Source organism: Cynocephalus volans, chromosome 3, assembly GCF_027409185.1.
Source record: "Cynocephalus volans isolate mCynVol1 chromosome 3, mCynVol1.pri, whole genome shotgun sequence".
In the NCBI taxonomy this organism is placed as follows: Eukaryota; Metazoa; Chordata; class Mammalia; order Dermoptera; family Cynocephalidae; genus Cynocephalus; species Cynocephalus volans.
The window spans coordinates 123,172,676-123,196,272 of NC_084462.1; the positions used below are offsets into that span (position 1 = coordinate 123,172,676).

The 23,597-nt window shown below is 37.0% G+C and overlaps 1 protein-coding gene across 1 annotated transcript in view; it reads right to left on the reverse strand.

The window, feature by feature from the left end:
* Nucleotides 1–21,578: 21,578 nt before the first annotated feature.
* The window catches only part of SEC23A (SEC23 homolog A, COPII coat complex component), a 52,998-nt gene continuing 50,979 nt past the window's right edge, over nt 21,579–23,597 (reverse strand). Inside the window, exon 20 of the mRNA XM_063089495.1 lies at nt 21,579–22,179. Within this exon, the coding sequence (XP_062945565.1) occupies nt 22,090–22,179 (90 nt within the window). The 3' untranslated portion in view covers nt 21,579–22,089. The remainder of the gene's footprint in view (nt 22,180–23,597) is intronic.

Sequence of the window (23,597 nt, forward strand, 5' to 3'; positions counted from 1 at the left end):
GGATTTGGCACTTGAACAAGGCCTGATAGCCTTAACTCAGTGTTATTTAATGGTATCTGTATATTCACCATATCTTTAACTAGAATGTAACCTTTTAACATCAGTTCACTTCCTTGTATCCCCGCCCCTTTGTCAATATCTGCTACAGCAGTAGTCATTGCAAGAGCCTATTACATTAGTGGCCCAACTCCCAGTGCTCCCACACTTGTGTGTTTCCCTCCCATTTAACTGGGGTTGACCGTGTGACTAGATTTAATCATGGAATGCAATGGAAGTGAACTGTGCCAGTTCCCAGCCTGAGCCTTGAGAAGACTTGGAACTTCTACTTTTGAGCCCATGGGAGTTCTGAGCCACTATGTAGAGAGGTGAGCTACTCTGCTAGAGAGAGGACCTGCCATCCCAGTGTCCCAATTTAGCCAAACCCTCAACTGACCCACAAGCAGAATGATCTACAGGAGTGACTGTCAGTAAGATCAGCAGAACTATCTAGCTGATCCCATATTACAGAGCCATTAGAAAATGAAGTTTTGTTGTTTTAAGCCACTAAATTTTGAGTTTGTTATGCAACAGTGGATAACTGAAACTGGTACCTGGAAAATATTTGTTGACTGAATAAATGAATGAATGAATAAGTGAATGGAATTCTTTATTTATTTGCTTTTGCTACAAGACTACCATAGCAATAAATGTGACATTAAAAACTCATATAGTAATTGCAAAAAAGGAGAATGTGTTAAAAAAAAAGAGAGAAAATAACATTTATTCAGAAACTTCTATGTCCCAGACACTACATCAAGTCATTTTCACATTCACATTTCATTTTCTCATTAACAACCCAATAAGGTAGATATTATTTTCCTACATTTTTTATTGATGAGAAAACCGAAGTGCTGACAAGTAAATTAACTTGGTCAAGGTCAAACAGCTATGAAGTGTAAAAACTTGATTCAAACACAAATCTTTGTACTTATAATGCCCATGGTCTTCCCACTCCATCGTGCTGCCCTTATATACATTTGTAGCCATCAGCTTCAGCTACGCCACTGGCTTTCCATGGACTTTGAACTTCTTCCATGACACCATACACCCAGATTTCAGCTCCCTATGCATGATACTAATAGGCTCACCCTACCATCTCTTTTCTAAAACCCTTCCCAACTCCTGGAACAGCTACAAAATTCCAGCAACTCTTTATCAGTGACAGTTGCTTATCACTTCAGGACAGTCTGGAGTAAGAAACCCTTGGGACCAGGAGACAAGACATGAGACCAAACTCAATGATCTCTCTGGATCAGAGGTAACAGTGCCAGTAGTATCCCAGAAGCTTAGAAAAGCAAGAGGAGAACAGATGTGCCCCAGTCCAGTGTCACCTCTTTAAAATGCACACCCATATCCTGGCACACCTGTGAATATGCTAGCTTAGTAAGTCTGGGTGTGACAGCAAATAAGTATGCATTATGACAAGCTGCCCAGTTGATTCTGATGCACAGCCAGGTGTGAAAACCACCATTTCAGTCCATTCAAAAAAACAACTAATTCAGGGAAAATTGTTAGTTTTCACTACTCAGGGTATGTATTATACTAATGATATGTGAAAGATGATACATTTTTAATTATGTGGACTGCCTATCTCAACATCTTCAATTCACTAGATGTCATCAACCATCTTCTTTAATACTGACTTGTATAAAATAAGTATAATATCTCAAAAGGTGAGTTTTAAACATCTCAGTAGTCATCCTAAAACTGGTGCCATTACCCCATAAAATGACAAGGTAGATTTAGGTTTGGTTCTTTGAACAGATACTAATGCATCTTTATTATAAATTTTCTAGCTGATGTAGTTCAGTAAGTTTAAGAATGTATACTCTGCCTTCCTGTTTCTCTACTTTGCTAATTAAATGTAATGTGTATGACTTCCAGATCAAAGTGGAGTCTGGCTAACATCCTCACATAAAGCTGCTCCTATATTTGCACCAAAGCATCTGTGAAACTATGACAAACCCACCACACATATAGCTAAATCATCAATAACTTCATGCTAGAATTTAGTAGAATCAACACAAAGCCCAAGGCATTTGGAGTTGTACTGAGAAAATCCTACTTGCTGTTCAGCACATCACATAGCCTGGTTTGCATTATGATAAAAAAGCCCATCAGGATGGGGAGGGGAATGCACAAACAGAAAAGATATTTCTATGCCCCCACCTGCAGTCCCCTGAATGCAGCAACCGGAGAATAAAGCAGCTGCCCTCTGGGCTCCTTTGGAGGCTTCCCTATGTGTCAAACACGATACCCCCCTCCCTCGCCCCACTCCTCCAAATCTCTGCATCCAGACAGAGACTGCAAATTCAAGACAATAGTGGAGCAATCAGTTTGTGTACAGAGGGAGAAGGAGATGCAAGGGAGGAATAGTGGCAGCTGATGGCTTCTGCCCTGGGAGCAATGAATGCTGGGGATTGTAGTTTTTAGTTCATTTTGGTGGTTCACTTATCACAGAATCAAGTAGTAGAGATAGCTGTCATGTCCGTTGAACAAATGCCTACTTAAAATTGGGAAACTGGGTTGAAAACGCAGCACACTCTTCTGCCCTTCACATCTCTGAAAGAGAGACCCTAGCAACACACCCATGGATACATTAATACATCTTTGTGAAAAACATGGGGAAAAAAAGTCTATTCCCCCTGCCTGTTGGCAAACACAGAGTCTGTATTTGTCTCACCTGTTTGAGGAAAAGAAAGAAGAAAAATTACCATGAGTTTGTGGGAAAAGTTACAAGATATGGAAAAGAGAGAGCAGGGAAAAGAGCTAACCTCTGAACATAAACTCTTTTTATACACCAGAAGAAAATTTCCAAACTCTGATTAGCCTTCTCAGTACAGTATAAAAAGACTCGGTCTCTAACAAAAAGAAGCAGGACAAGGAAATGAGACAATAAAATGATGAATGATTGTAAGGAAATTAAAAACGCCATAGCACACAGCACAGTTTCAGTGAATGGTTTGGCAATATCTACTAAAGCTGATTATACGCATGCTATATTACCTGACAAACCCTGTAGCAGGTATAACATTTACCCTAAGAAACGTCACAGAGGCATCAGGACACAGATTTCAAGAATATTTATAGCAGCATTGTTTGTAGTATCCCAAAACTGTAGAAAACCCAACTGTCCAGCTGTAAGCAGGATAATACGGTGGTATACACAAACGATGCAAAGCTGTACTGAAATGAAAAGAGCAACTACAATAGTCCATTTCTGTTGCTTATAACAAAATACACAGATTTGGGTAATTTGTAAGAAAATGAAATTTATTGCTTACACTTTCAGAGGCTAGGAAGTCCAAAGTCCAGGTAACACATCTGGTGAGGGTCTTGGTGGTGGCCTCAGTGACCCAGGGGTCTCACATGGCAGAACATGGCAGACCAGAGAGAGATTAACCTCTAATGTTCTCCTCTTTTAAAGCCCTCAGAACCACGCCCCTGACCACCATCATTAATCCATTCATTGCTGCACGGTCCTACAATCTAATCACCTCTTCAAGGCCCCACCTTTCAATTACCATAATAGGGTTTCCCACCCTCCTAACACTGTTACAGTGGGGACGGTTTTAGGGGGACATTCAATCCAAGGCAGCAACCTACAGCTAGTCACAATGACACAGACGAACATCACAAATAAAATGACTTGTGAAAGAAGCCAGATGAAAGAATTCATATTGGTTGATTTCATGTAACTAAAGTTCAAAAACTGAACTACAATATTTAGGGATGCATACCTAGGTTGTCAAACTTAAAAAAAAAAAAAAAAAAGAAAAAGAAAGAAAAGCCAGGTAGTGACTACAGTCAAAGTCAGAGGAATGTTACTGTTAAGTGGAGCAAAGTGTTTGTGTCAGGGGGAGTTTCTGGGCTGCTGCAGAGTTTTGCTTCTTATCTGAGGTGATACATATAATTTGTTCTCATAATTTCTCAAGGTGTATATTTAGGATTTATACACTTTCTGCATGTGCATTGTATTTCATGATTTTTAAAAGTTTTATAAGCATATTAACAGAATTCAAATCTAGGTTAAGGGAAAAGACAGATTTGATAAAAGAAAAAAGAAAGATACACTTGTATACTCTTCTAGAATGTAGAGGGAAAGGCTAAAGAGGAAAACAATGGTTAAGAAGACGACCATGAAGGAAAGAAAATAGACAGATTAAATTCAGACAGCTGATGTTACCAGAAACAAAAGCCCAAAATGAAACAGAAGGATATGATAGGTGCTAGGCTAAGCACCTTATATAAATTAACTCACTGAATCCTTACAATGACCCTATGAGGTTAAATTCCATCATTAGGTTTCCCACACTAGTGGGAAAACCAAGGTCTCACTTTACCAAGGCCTAATGACTGATGAGTATACGTAGGTAAGTAGTGGATGGAAGCCCTGAACCCCTGTCTGCGATCTCCTAAGGTCAGCCCTCTTAGCCACTATACCACACCGCCCCCTACTTTTTCCTGCTCCGTATTAAAATATAATGTACTGGAACATTCAAGGCCAAAGGATGGTGACAAAAACCTTTTAAAAGATTTCGGGGAGAAACTCATATTTTGATCCAAGAATTTTACATGCAGCTGTCTTAGTCTACTTGGGCTGCTATCACAAAGTATCAGAGATTGGGTAGCTTATTAATAACAGAAACTTATTTCTCATAGTTCTGTAGACTGGGAAGCCCAAGGCACCAACAGATTTGGTGTCTGGGGAGGGGCCTCTTCCTCATAGACAATGATTTTCTCATTCTAACCACACATGGCAGAAGAGGTAAAGGGGTCTCTCTTGGGCCACTAGTCTCATTCACGAGGGCTCCTAATCACTCCCCCACTCCTAATCACTCATTCATGACCTAATCACTCCCCCAAAGGCCCAACCTCCTAATGCCATCACCTTATGGGTGAGGATGTCAACGTATGAATTTGGGGAGTACATAAACATTCAGACCATAGCAGCAGCCACCAAGTTGTCTCATACTTGTGAAAGCAACAAAACAAACAGATATTACAGAAAATATAGCCACCGATATATAAACCTGTTTAAAAAATGTTTGAAGACAAATTTCAGTAGACCAAGAGAAGAAGCCTAAAAGGAGGGTGAAAACAAAGTACTAGTGACATAGAAGTACTGTCCCAGAGCTGCAAAAATGACTGAAAGAAAGATTTGAATATTGCAAGAAGAGTTTAAAAAAGAAAAACTAAACTAAAGCAATGTCAAAACATTCTTGATAAATAAAATTAATAAAAATTTTGCTACAATAATCTAAATTCTAAGACCCATATTACATTAAAAAACACCGGGTAAGTGAGGAATAATGAGCAAGGAGAAAGTGGAGTAGGCCACCCTGCTCAAACACGGTAATCAGAGCGATGGTTTTACTCTTTAACAGTTAGAGAAATGTACGTTAAAGAACGATTTTGAAAAATCTTGAAAACTATGTACTGCTAGCAGAATTAGTGTGTGTGTGTCTCCAAAGGAAGATAAAAGCAAAGAAAATGAGACTTCAAAAGCATGGAAATGCAAAGATATATGAAAACAAAACATGAAACAAGATGACAAGTAAGACCAAATGTATTAAAGTCAAAGGGCTGCAGATTGAGACCAAACTGCTATTTAAAAAAAAAAAAAAAAAGATGACTGGAAAGGGGTTCTTAACCCTTGACTTGGTGTTGTTAGCACCACGCTCTCCCAAGTGAGCCAACCAGCCATCCCTATATAGGGATCCGAACCTGTGGCATTAGTGTTATCAGCACCACACTCTCCCAAGTGAGCCACGAACTGGCCCTCAAGCTGCTATTTTTAAGAGACCTGTCTGGTCCCCCATCCAGGAAGGTGACAGAGCCAGCTGATGCCCACGGGTCTTGATACCAGGGCATGGGCCTTAGCCTAGCCCTTGCTGGCAACCACCTCCTAGAATGTACTTATTAACCACGTGTGTTTCTTCAGGGTGTGTGACTTGTCTGCTCATGTCCTTCACCAAATTTCTGCTTAGATTTTTCTAATTCGTTTTTAAGGGTTCTTTTTGCGATAATAGGGATGTTAATCTTTGTGTGTTTAAAAAAAAAAGTAGAGAGTAGAATAATGGTTACCAGATGCTAGGAGGGATAGGGATGGGGGGAAAGATGAGGGGTGAACTAATGGGGACAAAACTATGCTGTCTACCCTAAGTGAATCATTGGACAGGATATGCATGTATTGAAACAACACACTGTACCCCACAAAAATAAATATAAATAAAATTTAAAAAATTTTAAAAGAGACCCACGTAATATACAGTGACATAAATGGGATAAAAATAAAAGAAAAGGGAAACATATGAAGGATAAAGGCAAACAAAAAAGCAACAGCAATGAAAATACTAATATCAATTTAAGAGGTATTTAAAGCCAAAAGCATTACAAAGGGCAAATAGTATCATTTTATATTAACAAGTAATATGGCCCTTATTACCACAATAACAGTCAAATCTTTATATGCTGACTAGCATTGTACTGAAACACATACAGGAAATATTTTCTTAGAAATACAAGGATACATTTTCAGTAATTTGTAGGTGGGAGGAGACTTTGACACACTCCATCCTGAATAATCAAGTAGGCAGAAAATAAACAAGGACTATGTTTTAAGAAATATATAATACAATCAATTTAATGCCTTTATATCAAAGTATGTATCCCACACACCAAGAGCCACCTCCTGAAACCTTCTAAGTAAAAGAAAAACATCAAAACTACCATTAGAATCAATTTGGAAATAACCAAAATGAGAACACTACATATAGAAGGATATGATATCACCAATGAGGCACTCAGAAAAAAAAAATTTATAAACTATTTAAATATTAAGCAAGAAAGTGTCAAAATAAATGAACCGAGCATTTATAAGAAAAGCAATAACAAGTCAAGGAGAAGCACAAAGAAGTAATTAATAAAAGAAAAAAGTAATGAATAAGAAAACAGAAAAATATTAAAATTGATAAATAACCCCAAAAGATGGTTCTTTGAAAGAAACAATGAAATAGGCAAATTTCTGTTGAATCTAGTCAGGAATCAAAGACAGAAAGTACTCATAGAAGATCAGGAATCCAGATATGAGAGCAATTTTTTAAAATAAAAAACTAAAACTTTTGGAAATCTGAAGCAAACAATGGAATACTGTTTTACACCAGTTAGTCTAGCAAAAATCATAAAACTTTAATAATTACAAGTGCTACAGGTATGAGGTACTTCGAAAAGTTTGTAGAAAAATAGAATTAAAGATAATATGAATTTTTCCACGATCTTTCTGATGACCCCTCATATGCAATTGAATGCATTAGGCTAGACCACAGAAAACTGCTTTGGTTTTGAGGATAAGCAAGACAGGAGATTTGAAGTAGTTCAAAGTTGCTTTTATTTTGGTCTATTCCCAAAGCAGCAAATAGGCAGTGCAAGGGATATCCACCTGAGATACAGGTGGGTGGATGTGGCTCCCCGTTACTTCCTTTGCATTTCCTGGTGGCATTTCAGAGGAACATAGAACGAAGGGCTCCTTGATTTTTTATACCCACAAACACATTAAAAACCCAGAAAGAACTTTTGCCACTCAAGAAGCCAAATTGCCCATGCCTAATGTTCAAATACCATGACTTGGACATTCTTTTTGTGCAGCTCTGGGCCAGGGCCCTTTGTCTGCAAAGCAAAATCTAGGAGTTTTTCACTTATGTACACTATGGGGATTTTTGTGCAAAGGCTTGGCTATAATCTTCACAGGGTAACACCCACTATTCTATTCATTTTTTATTAATTAATTCATAACAGCCTTTTATGTGTCATTCCTTTTAAGCAATGAATAAGCACAGAGAATACAAACACTTTGGGCAAAGATAACTGCCCTCAGGCTTCCAATCAAGATGGCATAATAGATGGTCACCAGCATCACTCTCTCCCATGAATCAACCAATTTACAACTAAAAAAAGCAATGACAACCAAGCTAGGGCCACTAGAGATTGGAGGAAGAGGAGGAAAGACCTACAGAGTACATGAAGTTGGGAGAAGCCACGACTAGAGAAAGAAAAAACCACTCCAACCATTTCATGCTGCAGCCGCTTTAAGACTGGAGCTGCTGAGTTCAAGGAGCAGGAGCTGGCAAAAGCTGCAGCTGTGCCCTTCAGATGAAGTTACTTGGAGGTGGCAGGGTTCTACTAATAGGGTTCCCATGGAACCACATAGGAGAAAGGAGCCATAACAACTGAAAAAAAAAGGAGCCACTCAGAGGCTGGTGAGTCATCACAAGGGACCAGGTGCACAGCCAGTCCCATGGGAAGTGTTTGGAGCATGGGTGGTGGGGGAGACAGACCCACCGGCAGAACACTGGGACAAAGCAAGGACAGCTGACCAGCACCCCAATCAGTGAAGGACCACTCAGAGGAGACTGGTCAGGAATACAGAATTGCATGGGACGCAGTTTGATGAAAAGACTTAGGCCCAGATCAGAGTTTTTACACAATCCAGGTGTGCCATGTCTCTGGAGAGCTGGAACCTACCTGTAAAGTCAACCATTAGAACTGGAGCTGCACAAAAAGCCTTCCCTAGGGAATCAGCAGCAAAGCAGCAATTTAGCTCAACCACACAGCTCAAGTACTGGTTCCCACAGGAAGTTCCCCCATTTTAGAAGCAAGCAAAGGGCAAAAAATTGGTTTCAGCCCAGGCACACCGCCAGAGCCTCAGGGCCTACCTGGGGACCTGAGGCATGGAGCGGAGTACCGGGCCCCCCTCCCACAACCAGGCACACTGCCAGCACAAGGAGCATGCCAAAAACATCTTTAAGAATGAGTTTTCTAGCTACAGTGAAGTGACTCCAAGCAGAGCAGCCTCTCCTCTCCCTCCCACAACCAATCACCAGGTCCTATGACTTGACTGGCCTCCTCCAAACATTATCCCTCTTGCCTAAATGACCACAGGTACTTCCCACTGCTCTCCTTATTGATTGCTTCTAACCTCCAGATTTTTCCATTCTGATAGTACATTCCTCTGCTTAAATCTGCCATGCAATCCTCACTGCCCAAGATAAAGTTGAAACTTCTTAACCTGATTTACATGGATCTTCAAAATCTGGCCCATGTTTATCTCGTCAGTATCATCTACTGCATTTTCCCAGTGTATTAATTGGAAGAAGCAAAAATTATTCAATTAGAATGACCCCCTAGGGCTGGCCAGTTAGCTCAGTTGGTTAAAGCATGGTGTTATAACACCAAGGTACCAAGGTCAATGGTTCAGGTCCCCATACCGGCCAGCCAAAAAACAGGAAGAGAAAAGAATGACTTCCTAGACTCTTGCAAGTGAATTACTCATTAGGTTTTCGAGCAGGTACCAACACTGTTTTTGCAACACATGCCTAATACAGAGCCAGAGCCTGGGAATGTGCTATAAACTTTCAGTGATGGTGATGATGCTGATGGTAGTGACGTGCTAGAAATCTCCACTACAAATAAAGAAATCAGGATCCTGGGAGAGGGAGAGGAAAGTAGGAGATGGGTAGTAGTGAAAGGGAGAGATGTGTGACATGAGTGTGAGGCCTTTCACCTCAATCCAACATCAAAATGCTTGATGGGAGAGATCAATAGTAGAGATTCCAGCAAAGTGTGGAAATCCCAAATCAAAAGAAGACTGGATCGTTCTTCCTGCCTGGAGCTCAACTCCACCAACTGGCAGCTATAGCAAAGTAGACAGCAGCACAGAGAAAGCCTAAAAGAACAGCTCCTCACCCCCCCCCCCATCAGGTGTACCTGGGCACACAGGAGAGCTAAAGAGAGCCTTAAGAGATTTCAAAACCCTTAGTGAAGAGTGAAGAATACAGAGTATCACCATACTTTAAATCTATATTTATGTTAGACAAAAATGGAAATGTAGCCAAAATATTAAATATTCCTGTGGAATATTTAATATTCTTATATACTAATATAATTTTATATTTAATATTCAAAATATTAAATATTCTTGTGGTCAAAAATGTGGTCACATCTGGAGATGCTAGGATGATGTAAACTCAAAATCCCACCAAGCCTCTCTTGTGCTATGAAGTCCAGAATGGCTCCTTTTAAAAGAATGGACTTACAGAGCAAATAAAAAAATCCATATATTTATAATTTTCTTCTGGGAATTCAGACTTTGAAAGCTTTGCGTGCATGATGTGGAACAAAAGTGTTTTCCAATTTTGTGCCCTTTCAGCAAACTATTTTTTTACTTTTGGGGTCCAATTATTTCAAATAGGAGTAGATAATAGCTTTCAACAATCAAAGACTAAAGCACAGATGTTGATAGAAGAAAAATCACATAAAGAATTAGGAAAGTTCAGAATTTAAAGTGGAGGAGAAAGGTATTAATGGAGACTTGAGTTTCCTATTATGTAGTAGCTACTGCCTCCCTGCGGTGAAAAAGTGTCAGTGCCTTCAAACTATATTTGCTTCTTGATTGAAGTTTAATTTAACCTTATCGAGTTTAATTTAACCTTAGCATCTTCTGATATGTTTCTCTGAAATGCTTTCCTCTTCACTTTTAGTATATCATTATTTTTTTCTTTATTAATTCCATCCTTTGTCCACTAAAGGCTTAATAACAAAAAAGTTAATTAAAATGTTCACTCAGTTCAAGAGCTATTTCAGCAATTCTACAAATAAGTCAAAAGTGAAAATAATACAGAGAAATGTAATGACACATCTCTCAACATAAAAAAATAGCACAGAATAATTTGTATGTTCGGACAAGTTTTGTTTCATGACCCTTCTAAAATTTAGTAGTAAGGAAGATTTGGCTAGAAATTAAATTGTAATATTAATTTTGTTGAATCACAAGATTCAGAAATAAAGGACAATATACTCTAATGTATGAGTCATAGAACAGATGGAAAAACATTCCATTGATTATCTGAGATAAAATTATGATTTCCTTTCCAGGGAGTTTTTTGGGAGGATAAATGATTAAATACCTTACGCCTCTCTCCCTGCAGATATCTAACTGGTAGATTAGTTCTATTTCTAACTTTCTAGAATCATCAGCAACTGGTATTTTTAGCACAAGGCACTGTTCTATAAATCATTCTTATCTCTAGTCTATCAGCACTTATGTAACCTACATACTATTGCATATAAAATGATTGTATGATAATATCCCTGAGCTGTTTTTTTAGCCACGATGTTACACAAGGTGTCATAGAACTGTGCAAAGGAGTGTCCCTGTTTGGCTCAGACTCCAAACAAGGAGGAACTCTCTTCACTAAAACACCCTTCTCCTGGCTGTAGCCTGCAAAGAATTCCCACACGGCAGAGCAGACCCAGTCGGCAGAAAGAGCACAAACACACAACATTCTACAGAAAGCTGCAGCATCATGTTACTATTTTCATTAACAAGAAGAGCAGACAGATGGCTTTGTCCAGCATTCTGGAGGCAAGCACAGCCTTTCACTGGAATTAGTTGATAAAACTTCAGCTCCTGAAGTTTATTTTGAACAGTTTATAAGCAAATCCTGTGACTAGGAATAAAGGTCCTTAAGTAAGAACTGTATATCCCAAAGCAAATATTATGGGGAAAGATTTGGGGGCGTGGAACCCAGGAGAAAATCTCCATGTCCTAGGCAAAGAATACATCAGACAACAGAACTATTCCCAAGACATACTGATTAAGAAGTATATCTGAGAGAACTGGAGAATGACAATGGAAATCTCGGTGTGTGTTATCATTTATACTCTTCTTGTGGATAAATGTGTCACAAGAGGCTTGAACTAAGATATCAAGATAACATAGAGAGCAGATTCCAAGTGAGCCATGAGATAGACTACCATGGGGAGATGTAGAGGAGATGATGCTTCACCTAGCACAGGACCTGACCATTGTTAAATAGGGCTATGTCTATGACTTAGAGTAATCTCTAAGTCTACTAGATAAGAGTGACCCAAATATCATCATCCTAATAGTCTTCATCAAGTGATTTAGGGAGGTAGAAGACCATACACATTGAGCAAGGTTAAGGGGACAGTTGGAGACAAAAATACAATAGTTTTCATAATTAAAACCCATGCTCCCTGACCATTCAATACACTAGTTACAAAGGTGTGTAGTGAATCACATGTAACTCGCATTACATATTAAGTGTCTGTTGTCTTCAGAAAGCTGTAAATTAGTAATCCTGTGGGATATTATTAGAAAGACCAGGTAAACCTTATCTGGTATGAGTGGACAGATAAGGCAAAATAATGCATCTGGAACCCTTTACCAATGTGCCATGCATCTCACTTCTGATGTGTTTTCTGAATATTGAATCCCTATTCTTTGTAATACAGACAGGTCAAGAGGTAAATCATCATAGTCACTGATCTTTGTTTCATGAGTAAGTTTAACTCATCTCAAACAATGGGGATTTATTGTACCAAATGAGCACATTTGGAAGTAAAGGTGAAAGGATCCCAGAAATAGCCATGCTTCAAAATTCAGGGCAATTTAGGGACCACTCCCCACCAAAAGGAGTTCATGAATCATCACCCTAATGTTCCACCATCCATACACCTCTTCCACGCCTTGTTTCTTTGTCATTCTTCCCCTTCATTACAGAATGGCTGGTGCTTTCTGAATCTTCCTATTCAATTTTTCAAGGAGGAGAGTATAATTAGTCTAGTTAATTACCAATATCCTAACCGGGGAAACTTTTTCATGCCCAGTCATTGTACAGGTCTGCAGCCAGTGTATGGATCAGGCTCTTTGCTTAAGGAAGTAGCTGAGGCTGGCTGTCTAGCTCAGTAGAGCGCCAGCTGCAGTTGGGAGAACACAGGCACAGTAACTGACACATCTAGTATACTAATGTTAAGGATTTGGGGGTTTTACTCTGTACAGATAACTTTAGATTGTATTTCTAACAGGTTTTATCTATTACAGGAACAGAGAATTAGTTGATAAAGATTCGGTTCCTGAGGTTTATTTTGAACAGTTTATAAGCAAATCCTGTGACTAGGAATAAAGGTCCTGAAGTAAGAACTATATATCTCAGAGCAAATACTATGGGGCAAGAGTTGCTATATAACATATAGCATAGCTACATCCTTATTAAACACATTTTATGATTATACTCTTCTTAAATAGAAGTAAGCTCTGGACATATTGAAACACATCTGTATGATAATCACAGCTCCAATAATCTATTTAATCATAAGAAATCCCCACATCACTCCACAGAACTATTATTTTGTGGAAGATCTTGCAGAAAAGTAGAGATGTTTTCAATCCAGTTCTTTTCCTTCAGCAGATACCAGGCAGATTCTTAAGCATTACAGACAGCTAATGATATCGACTTAGAACAAAAAGGTGCAGATGGAGAAACAGATGTAGATGTCACCGTATGGGCTGAGTAAGCAGAGAGGGCACGCTGAATGTTCTTGACAGGGAACCTAAGATAATAAAACTTAGCTGCCTGAAACTGTGCTGGACTTTAGACTCCAAATGGAAACTAATATTAGAGTCATTTACAGGAAGCATGTCAGAAGTGTGTATGCCACTCAGTAGTGAGTGTAATTGAAAAGGCCCATTTTAAATACGTTAAGACGAGAAGAGCCACCACATAGCAAACACACAAAACAGAAGTCTGTAGTCCAAAGTCTGCTCAGAGACTATCAAATTTATTTTTCTAACTCCAGGTGGAGCCATGTCTATGTACCCCATAACCAATTGGTTATCTAACCAATTAATAGCCAATTAATAAGCAGACCTCAAGAACATTTTATAACATGCCTTGGCAATCTGTATCATGGTCCTAAAAAAAAAAATCTTCAGAATAATTAAAGACAATTATTAATTAAGCCATTTCACAATTTATTACTCAGGATCTTATTTTCTCAACATCTCTATTAAAATACAGAACGTAATTCTGCGTATTATCAAAACCAGAATTCAATGAAAACATTCCCTTCAGTTACATGACATTGTACTACCATTAATATTTCAGCAACTGGATAGCCTTTTTAATAGAATTACTTCCTTGCTGAAAAAGATATATTTGATAAATCAGTAGGCTTATGCTCTCATTAAAAATACAATTTTACAATTAAACATTGCAAAAGACCATACATGATGGTATAATCCATGCTCAACAGAGAAAGACTGTTTCTGACTCTGTACCCACTACCTACCTTGTTAGTACTTAGTAAATAATTAAAGAAAAACAATCTCATCTAGTCCCATAACTTTAGCTCTCAATTCTATGCTTAGGGTTCCCAAACCTGAGTCTCCTGATTCCAAAATGCACATTTCCAACTGACCACTGGACTTCTTCCTATGGAAGTCTCAAACATGACAATGTTACTTTTAGCTGACATTGTCACTTTAAATTGTTGTTCAAAGAAGCAGCACTGGTATATCTAGGAGCTTCTTAGAAATGCAAAATCTCAGACCTACTGGATTAAAATCTGCATTTTATCATTATCCCTAGGAGACTCCCATGCATTGTGCTTAAGTTTGAGAACCACTACCCTATGATTCTTTCATCTCTGTTGAATTTTACTTCTTCACTAATGTTTTCAGACATGCAGAGTACTTACCCTATCAGCATCTCTCAAGGATTTCATGAAGATTAATTTTTAAACCTCTGCAGATTAAGTTATTTTTAAATTGCCTAGAAGAAAGGGTGCTAAGCCACTAAATAAAGTAACGTGTGATCTTTCTTTATTGGAGGTTTTTTAATCTATAAATTTATGACCTCAAAGTGACATCTTTACTGCTACTCATAAGTAATCTCCAGATTTGTTATTCTTAGAAAAAGTTCTAATCCCTACAAAAATTGTTGATTTTGTGGATTTCCCTATTTTGCCAAAACAAGCAGTGCAGTCCCCAAAATAGGTTAAATGTATACATAGGATCACTCTGTGGATGCCTTGCCTTGTTAAGGCAGCTGAGCAACAGTTCAGAAAACAGCAATTTCTGCAGCACAGCAGGCCACATTTCCCGTAGGAAACAAATGCATAACACCAGACTCTACAATGTACTTTTCTCTGCCCAAATACTGTGGTTATCACAGTTGGGAAACAATATAGTGTTCTACTTGGAAGCTTTTTCTGATTGGGAAATACCTCCTGCATTACAGGCTGCCCCACTTTTTTTAAAAAAAAAAGATCCAAACCCGTGGCCTTGGTGTTATCAGCACCACACTCTCCCGAGTGAGCCATGGGCTGGTCCAACCCCACTTTCTTTTAATGACAATATCAGAGAGTGCCAGATGGCTCTGTAGTTCAGTGGTTATAGCCCCTCAGAATGTGGGGTTATGTAAAACAGATTTAGATATTTTTCCATAGAATTCTGGCCAAAGCTTACTTTGGTATGTCATATGTGAATCCTTCTCAATTCACTAACATCTTTTCTCTAAAAGTGTAAGTCACTCAGCATTCAACAACTTACAGCTGTCCTGTCTGGCTTGTCACGGACAGCATTCTATAGAGGTCAAATAACCGTCAGTGACATTGTTGGGGGATTCTTGAATGGGAAAGGAAATAGGATTTAATGGACCCTTTTAACTCCAAAATTCCACGATTTCTCAATTTTGTAACTACTTCTACATTCATGAGTGATAAATGTATGATTGTAACATCAAGTCTTCTCTAAAATCCATTAGAGGAAAAGTTGTAGATGGCTTGGTCATTAAACAACTAAACAATTTTGCTTCTTAATTGGCCTGAACAAAATTTTTGAATAACTATCCATTTAAGACTCCACTTTTAAAAAAACTTATTTTACTATTATTAGAAGAACTAACACTCTATTTCCTTCTTAGCTTTAGAAATGGGTTTATTTTATTGACTTTCAAATTATCACCTTTTTGGTTTTATGGAACATCCCCATTAATTCATTTTGTTTTCCATATTATTAAAATTCTGATTTTATCATTATTTCCTTTCACTTTTTTTTCTTTAGTTTTATTTGTTGTCCTTTGTTATTTTTTTAGGTTGAAGGCAAAATTGATTTTTTTCAATTATTTTTCTCCAGTTGCATCTAAAACAACGTATTTATGTATAATAATCCTTTTTCACATACTACAAGTTTTGACATATTGTACTTTTGTTGTTCATTTCTAAATATAATTTTCATTGAAATTTCTTACTTAATTCATGAGTAAGTCAAACCCGATTCTTTAGTTTTCAAGCACAGCGGTCTAGCAAGGACAGAGCAGTACGCTTGAGTTTTATAATCACCCTGTGCCAGCAATTCTAAACAATGTCAGTGACAAAATACTCCAACTAGAAAAAACTTTTATTAGTCTAAGATCTATACAGTTGCTATGGTTACCACTGAGTTTTAATAATGTGCTGTGTAACCTTCTGATTAGTACATTTTTGTAACGTACCCTTTAATGAACATTGTGTTCTACATGGAACTTAATTCAGAGAACTCCCAGTTATACAATCCAGTTCCAAGATACATGGACACGCTTACACTTAGAACACAAGTTAGTAGGATTTTTTGAATCATTTCCACTCCCTTAGATTCACAGTCTATGTCTCCAATTTACGTCTCTCTATGTTTCTGAGGTACTACATATCCTGGCATTTAAACAGTACATTCAGGGACTGGCCAGTTAGCTCAGATGGTTAGAGTGCAGTGTTATAACGCCAATGGATCAGATCCCCATACCATCCAGCCTTCAAAAACGAAACAAACAGCACATTCAAAATAAACATGTAAAGATGGGCATTAGAAAGCAAATAAACCAAATTTGTCAGCATTGTTTGAAAAATAATTGAAAAAATACCACGTTCATTTAAAATAAAACCAAGAGCAATAAGCCACAGCATTTCATCTGTAAAAGTCAATAAGGAATACATTTACTTTTGTCATTACATAGATCCCAAATGCCACACATAATGTTAATGCTTAGCTAGAACTAAAGACCCCTCTCCGATACCAGCTTTTCAACGGTGTCCTTTGTACCATTTTTCCAGGGAACAGCTGGGGTCCTATTTGATAGTATTTTATAGTATGTGATGTAAGCAAGCCAAAGAGTTTGGATTTTATTGTGAGGGCAAAGGGAAATGATATCATCAGATTATTATTTCAGAAATATCACTCTTCTGCAGTGTGGAAAGTGAATTGAAGAGAGGGATGGAGAAAAGGAGATTAGGAAAAGCAGACTGGTTTAGGAGGCTACTTTACCAAACCAGGTGAGATATAATGAAAGTGTAATAGAAGTAAGATGGAGAACAGTAGATTACGAAGATATCAGAGAGGTCAAATTGGTAGGATTTGGTTACTAAAGATGTGGAGGAGAGTAAGAGTTAAAAATGCTTCTTTGATTTTTGGCCTGAATTGGACAACTATGCACATTCATCAGATGCAGCCTCTGAGTTAGGGAATAAGAGAAAGAAGTTTGTCAAGTGGGGGACTGGATAGGGAAACATCAGCTCAGTTTTGGAATCCGCCAATAAAAAAATAAATTAATCCTGTTACAGCAAGATATGAGTGTACGTAGACAAAGTCGGAGGTCATTTTTAGAGATAAGGCCAATGGAGGCAGTAAGTTCAAGAATGAATTCCGAAATAGTTATGGGTAATAAACCAAACCCTCTCAATGCTGCTCGTAATTTAGCAATTTTTTTAAATTTATTTTTTAATTGAAACAATTGATTATACATGTTTACATATTTATGGAGTATGGAGTTGACTAGCAGTATTTGCATAGGATATGTGATCAAATCAATATTATTAGCATGTTCATTATTACAAACTGTAGTTATTCTTGTGCCCCTTACCCAATTTCTCCCCTAAACACTGTCCCTGCTTCCTACCTCTAGGAACCATAGGTCTGTTCTCTCCTTCTGAAAGTTCAATATATTATTGTGGTCTTTCTTTTTCTTTCCATCCGTTCCCTTCCATCCTCCCTCCCTCCTTCCTCGCCTTCCTCCCTCCCTTCTTTTCTTAGCTCCCAAGACATGTGGTATTTCTCTATCTGTGCCTGGCTTATTTCATTTAACATAATTTTCTCCAAGCTCATCCATGTTACTGCAAATACCAGAATTTCATTCTTTTTTATGGCAGAGTAGTAGTCCATTGTCTATATAATACCACGTTTTCCTAATCCAGTCATTTGTTGATGGACGTTTCAGTTGGTTCCATATTTTGGCTATTCTAAGTAAAGCTGTGATGAACATGGGATTGCAGGTATCACTTAAGACATGATGATTCCCATTCCTTTGGGTATATACCCAGAAGTGGGATTGCTGGATCGTACTGTAATTCTATCTGTAACTTTTTGAAGAAACTCCCTACTGTTTTCCATAATGACTGTACTAATTTACAGTCCCTCCAACAGTATATAAGGGTTCCCCTTTCTCCACATCCTTGCCAGCATTTGTTATTCTGTCTTTTTGATAATAGCCAGTCTAACTGGGGTGAAATAATATCTCATTGTGCTTTTGATTTGCGTTTTCCTGATGATTAGTGATGTTGAGCATTTTTTCATGAACCTGTTGGCCATTTGTTTGTCTTCCTTCAAAAAATCTCTATTCAGCTCCTTTGCCCATTTTTTAATTGGATTATATTTTTTTACTGTGAAGTTGAGTTCCTTGTATATTCTGGAAATTAATCACTTATCAGATGTATGGTTTGCAAATATTTTCTCCCATTCAGTAGGTTGTCTTTTCACTCTGTTTCCTTTGCCATGCAAAAGCTCTTTAGTTTGATATAATCCCATTTATTTTTTTGTTGGTTGTGCTTTGGGGATCTTACTCATACTCTTCACCCAGACCTACAACCTGAAGTGTTTCCTCTGTGTTTTCTTCTAGTTTTATAGTTTCAGGTCTTGTACTCAAGGCTTTAACCCATTTTGAGTTGACTGCGGCATGTGGTGAGAGGTATAGGTCTAGTTTCATTCTTCTACACAGGGATAGAGTTTTCCCAGAACCATTTACTGAAGAAGTGGTCTTTTCCCCAATGTGTGTTCTTGGTGCCTTTGTCAAAGATCAGTTGGCTGTAAGTACCCGGATTGATTTCTGGATTCTCTATCCTGTTCCATTGGTTCACGTGTCTGTTTTTATGCCTGTACCATGCTGTTTTGGTTACTGTAGCTTTAGCATAGTTTGAAGTCAGGTTGTATAATACCTCCAGTTTTATTTACTTTTTGCTCAGGATTGCTTTGGCTATTCAGTCTTTTGCTGTTCCATATTCTATTTTATATTTGGGCTTTCCCTCCCACAAGTTATAACTTTTTAGATACAGATATAAGAGCAATTTGCAGAACTAGGACATTAATTTGTTACTTCAGGATTCCTTTTTACCTTCCAAATCCTACTTCCACCAATTTACCCTTTTCTCCCTCATAATTCTTACATGGATTCTGAAATACCCACAATACAGCCAATATTCCAGAGTGGGATGCTTTGTTAATGGGAAAGTCTGAGTTACAGAATATTGAGAATATGCTAAGCAGTGAACACTACATAAGCATAAATGAGATAATTTCTTTGACTTAAGTTTCTCAGAACAATATTAGTATTTGTGTGATGAAATGTAAAAAAGGAGGTTGAATTATACTAAATAATGCATCATCTTCCTGCCTCTTGCTTAGCTTACCTTCTTGACAGAAGCTATTACTTAAGGCATTTGGGCCATTGGCTGAGGTTTGTTATCTAGAGATATTTGTTGTGATATATTATAACTGGATTTGACCTCTAGTTCTTTTTTGAATCATTGAGGTTTTTTTATTTTCTTTATCTACCCTAGCTCTTTAAAAGAGTGCTATCGTCTGAATGTCTGGATCCCCTCAAAACTCTTATGTTGAAACCTAATTTCCAATGTGGTATTAAGACATGGGGTCTTTAGGAGGTGATAGGGCAAGATGGCTCCACCCTCATGAACAGGATTAGTGACCCTGTAAGAAAGGCCTGCGGGAACTTGTTCTCCTCCCTCACACCATGTGAAGACACGTAGAAAGTGCCATCTACAAAGCAGAGAGTTCTCACCTGACACTACTGGATTTACTGTCACCTTGATCTTGGACTTCCTAGCCTCCAGGATTGTGCGAAGTAAAATACTGTTGTTTATAAATTGCCCATTCTAAGGCATTTTGTTATAAGAACCCAAATGGACTAAGACAAAGGGTTAGACATCTTTTCAACAGTCTATTTTAATAGCTAGCAATTTAGAAATAGCTGAATTATACACAAAAATAACCAGGGATGATTTCTGTTAAATGGAAAGCTAAAGGGGTATGATGATACATTTGTTCATCCTTATTCCTTAAATAAAGAGGTATTTTAGCACCTGCGCCTATAATTGATTTAGAAGTAGAGAACAGTTCAGGGGTAAGTATCATCTTATCATTCAAGACAAGAAACAACAGCATTCTTCAAAGACATAACTTAAGGGGTCAGGCAAATTAAACAGGTATCATCATCACCGGCTCTTTCCTCATTTCAAAACAAGTGAACTCCAAAACACATTTGCCTTATAAGAGAACTACATTTGGGATGATGAAAATGCTCTAAAATTGATTGTGATAATGGTTACAAAACTCCACGAAAATAATAAAAAACCACTGACTGTACATTTTAAATGAATAAACTGTATGGTAAATTATAATATTATAATACATAATATAATATGTAAATTATATCTTAATAAAGCTATAATTTTTAAAATCAGTAACTTTTTCATCTACTAATAGTAGATTTAATGCTCTAATTTTACATTATGCTTCTCACATTTTACAGATTTAAAAATAACCAGAAAAAAAGAGAAAAGTATATTTTATTGTCATTTAGGCCAAACACAGTTCAATTCAAATAAGATGGAACAAAGCAAATTTTTCTAAGCTAACTGAATATAACACGTTTTAAAGTTTCTGTTTTATCATCTTATGATTGTGTTCATGCAAGTACAATCATCAAAACTGTCCTTCTAAACATATATCATAGCACCACCTTTTATTGCAGTACTTGATATGTAAATTTCATTGTCAAAACATATCTGGCTTTAGCAATGTAAACATATTTGCTACAAGTAAACTTTCAAAGACAAAAGTGAATGATACTAATGAATAAATCAAAATAGAATTGAGCATCACCACATGATATAATTAAACAATTATATAATACTGTTTCAATAAGAACCACAACTTCATAAATTTCACAAGAAAGAACAGAAACAAAAAGCAATGTGTAAACTCCCCAAATAATGTTAAAATACTGAAGGACGCAATGTAAAATTCAGAAAAACAAGGGGAAACAACAAACCCATGCAGTAAAACCGAATTTGGTTTAGTAGGTACAACAGTCATTTTACAGCAAAGGCTTTCTAAAATGCACTCTTGACCAAATGGTTTATTTTCTATCTCACTTTAAAAAAAAATGTTTAGTCACATAAGTTGGGTACTTTGTGAAAATTTCACATTTATTGTCAGTTGTGGGATTGTTACCCCTCAAAAACTTTTCATCTCTAAACTATTTTTCCAAATAACCAAAAACATTAAATTATGTTCATGAAAAATACCATTATAAAATCAATTCCTAAACAAATCATAAAAATAAATCTGCCTTAACAGAATAAGTATAGAAAAAGTGTATACATAAGTGCTGAAAATCACAGAAAAATACTCAATGAATAAGCAAAAATGTTCACATTTAGCATTACTATTGACTTTGTTACTTTCTGGCTAAAATTAAGAAAAAAGTTTTTAAAAGGTCAGCAAGGACATTCAGTGCCACTTTGGATTTGTCTGCAATGTACAAATGAGTTATATCTATCGTACAAGGCAGACTATTTTCATTCAAACATAATTAAGTTATAAAGACTGCAAATTTCTAAAACCAGTTATAATACTGTGGCAAGCAAAACAAATTTGTTCTTATTGCTCTCATTATATTCCAGCTTAATCTACAAACATGAACATTTTTCCATATGTTGTCTCAAACCATACTAATACAAAATAAGTCTGGAGAGATAGCTCTGTTGGTTTCCACACATAAACTGGAAAAGGAAAAAAAAAAAAAGGGGGGGGGAATTGAAATATATTTCGTCTTCTTAAGTGTCCTTAACTTGTTTAGCACTTCAAGCAGCACTTGACACAGCAAGTTTCTTTAAGTGATCCATAAATACTTGTAAACTAACATCATCTGTGAGAATAGGTGCTCCAGACTCCTAGAGGAAAAGAAAGATACTTGCTATGATTAAAATATAAGGTGATACATTGGAATGTATTAAGCAATGTATAAGCAAATGTTTAAAATAGACAAAGAAATTGTTATTAGAATAATGACTATGCTCTCATTGAATAAAAGAAGACCCTAACTTGTCCCTTGTTCCCAGGAGGGAGACTAAATCCTCAGCATTTCCTGAATAATAATTGTGTCTGTGTTATGCATGGGATGCTCAGATCACACCTGAGTTTATGCTATGAGATGAGATGACTCAGGATAGGGGCTGGTCACCAGAAAGACGAATGATGCAATTAGAGGGTTGGGCTTCAAAACAGCCTGACCTCCAGACCTCTTCTCCCTGGCATTTTAACAGAAATGCCAGCTGGATGGAAGCAAATTCATAATATCATTTTAAAAATACACTATGCTTATCAAATTTTCAAGTCATTTAAACTGATTTCTGTGGGTTCTAAGTAATTAACAAAAGTTAGGGAAAATTTCTAATATCCATTATAATAAAAATCACGTTAACAGTATGACCTTGGTAACCCAATGCATTAACAATAAAATTTTACTGTCGCAAGGCAAAGTATTTCTAGAAGATTTTATACATGAATTCAAGTTCTCAAGTTCTTATTTATTAATAAATATAAAAAGACCAAAACAGGGAAATTAAGTAATTTTCAAAAGACATCAGTAAGTTACTGGCAAATGTAAGATGAGAATTTATAGCTCCTGTGATTTTAGTCTGGCATGGCCACAGACATACCATAAGCTCTCCTGAAGAAATGAAAGTCAATTTATCATATATTAATTCATAAGACCTTGAAAAACTTGATAATAAAGACAGGCAACGGCACTGGGATTAAGGACACAGAGTCTGGAACCAGACTGCCTTGGCTCAAATTCTGACTCTGCCACTTACTACCCGTGTGACTTTGAGGAAGTTATTTAATCTGTGTCTTAGTTTCCTCATCTGTAAATTAAGGCTAATAACAGGACCTATCCCACTCAGTTGTAAATGATTACATGAGTTAAATTGTATAAAGCAAATAGAACAATACCTGCCACACACACAATAGGCACACAACATGTTTTAGCTATTTTTATTATTACTTCTTCTGAAAAATCTACTATTTTCAACACTGAAATACTTTTTCTTATTCTACCTTCATAGTTAACACAGAGAAGCAAAGGTCTCAAAAATGTGACTAAACCAATAATAACCTGGTGGCTCTTGGTTTTTCCTTCCATACTATACCTGATTTTTTTTTCGTTTTACAAATTTCCCTCTTCAAGTAACCCAATCCAAGACTACTTCTCCTAGTCAAGACAAAATAGAAATGGATTTTCTAACTTATATACTGCAGAAATCTTATTTGAAATTATAAATACTAATGCTCAACTCAATTTTATCAA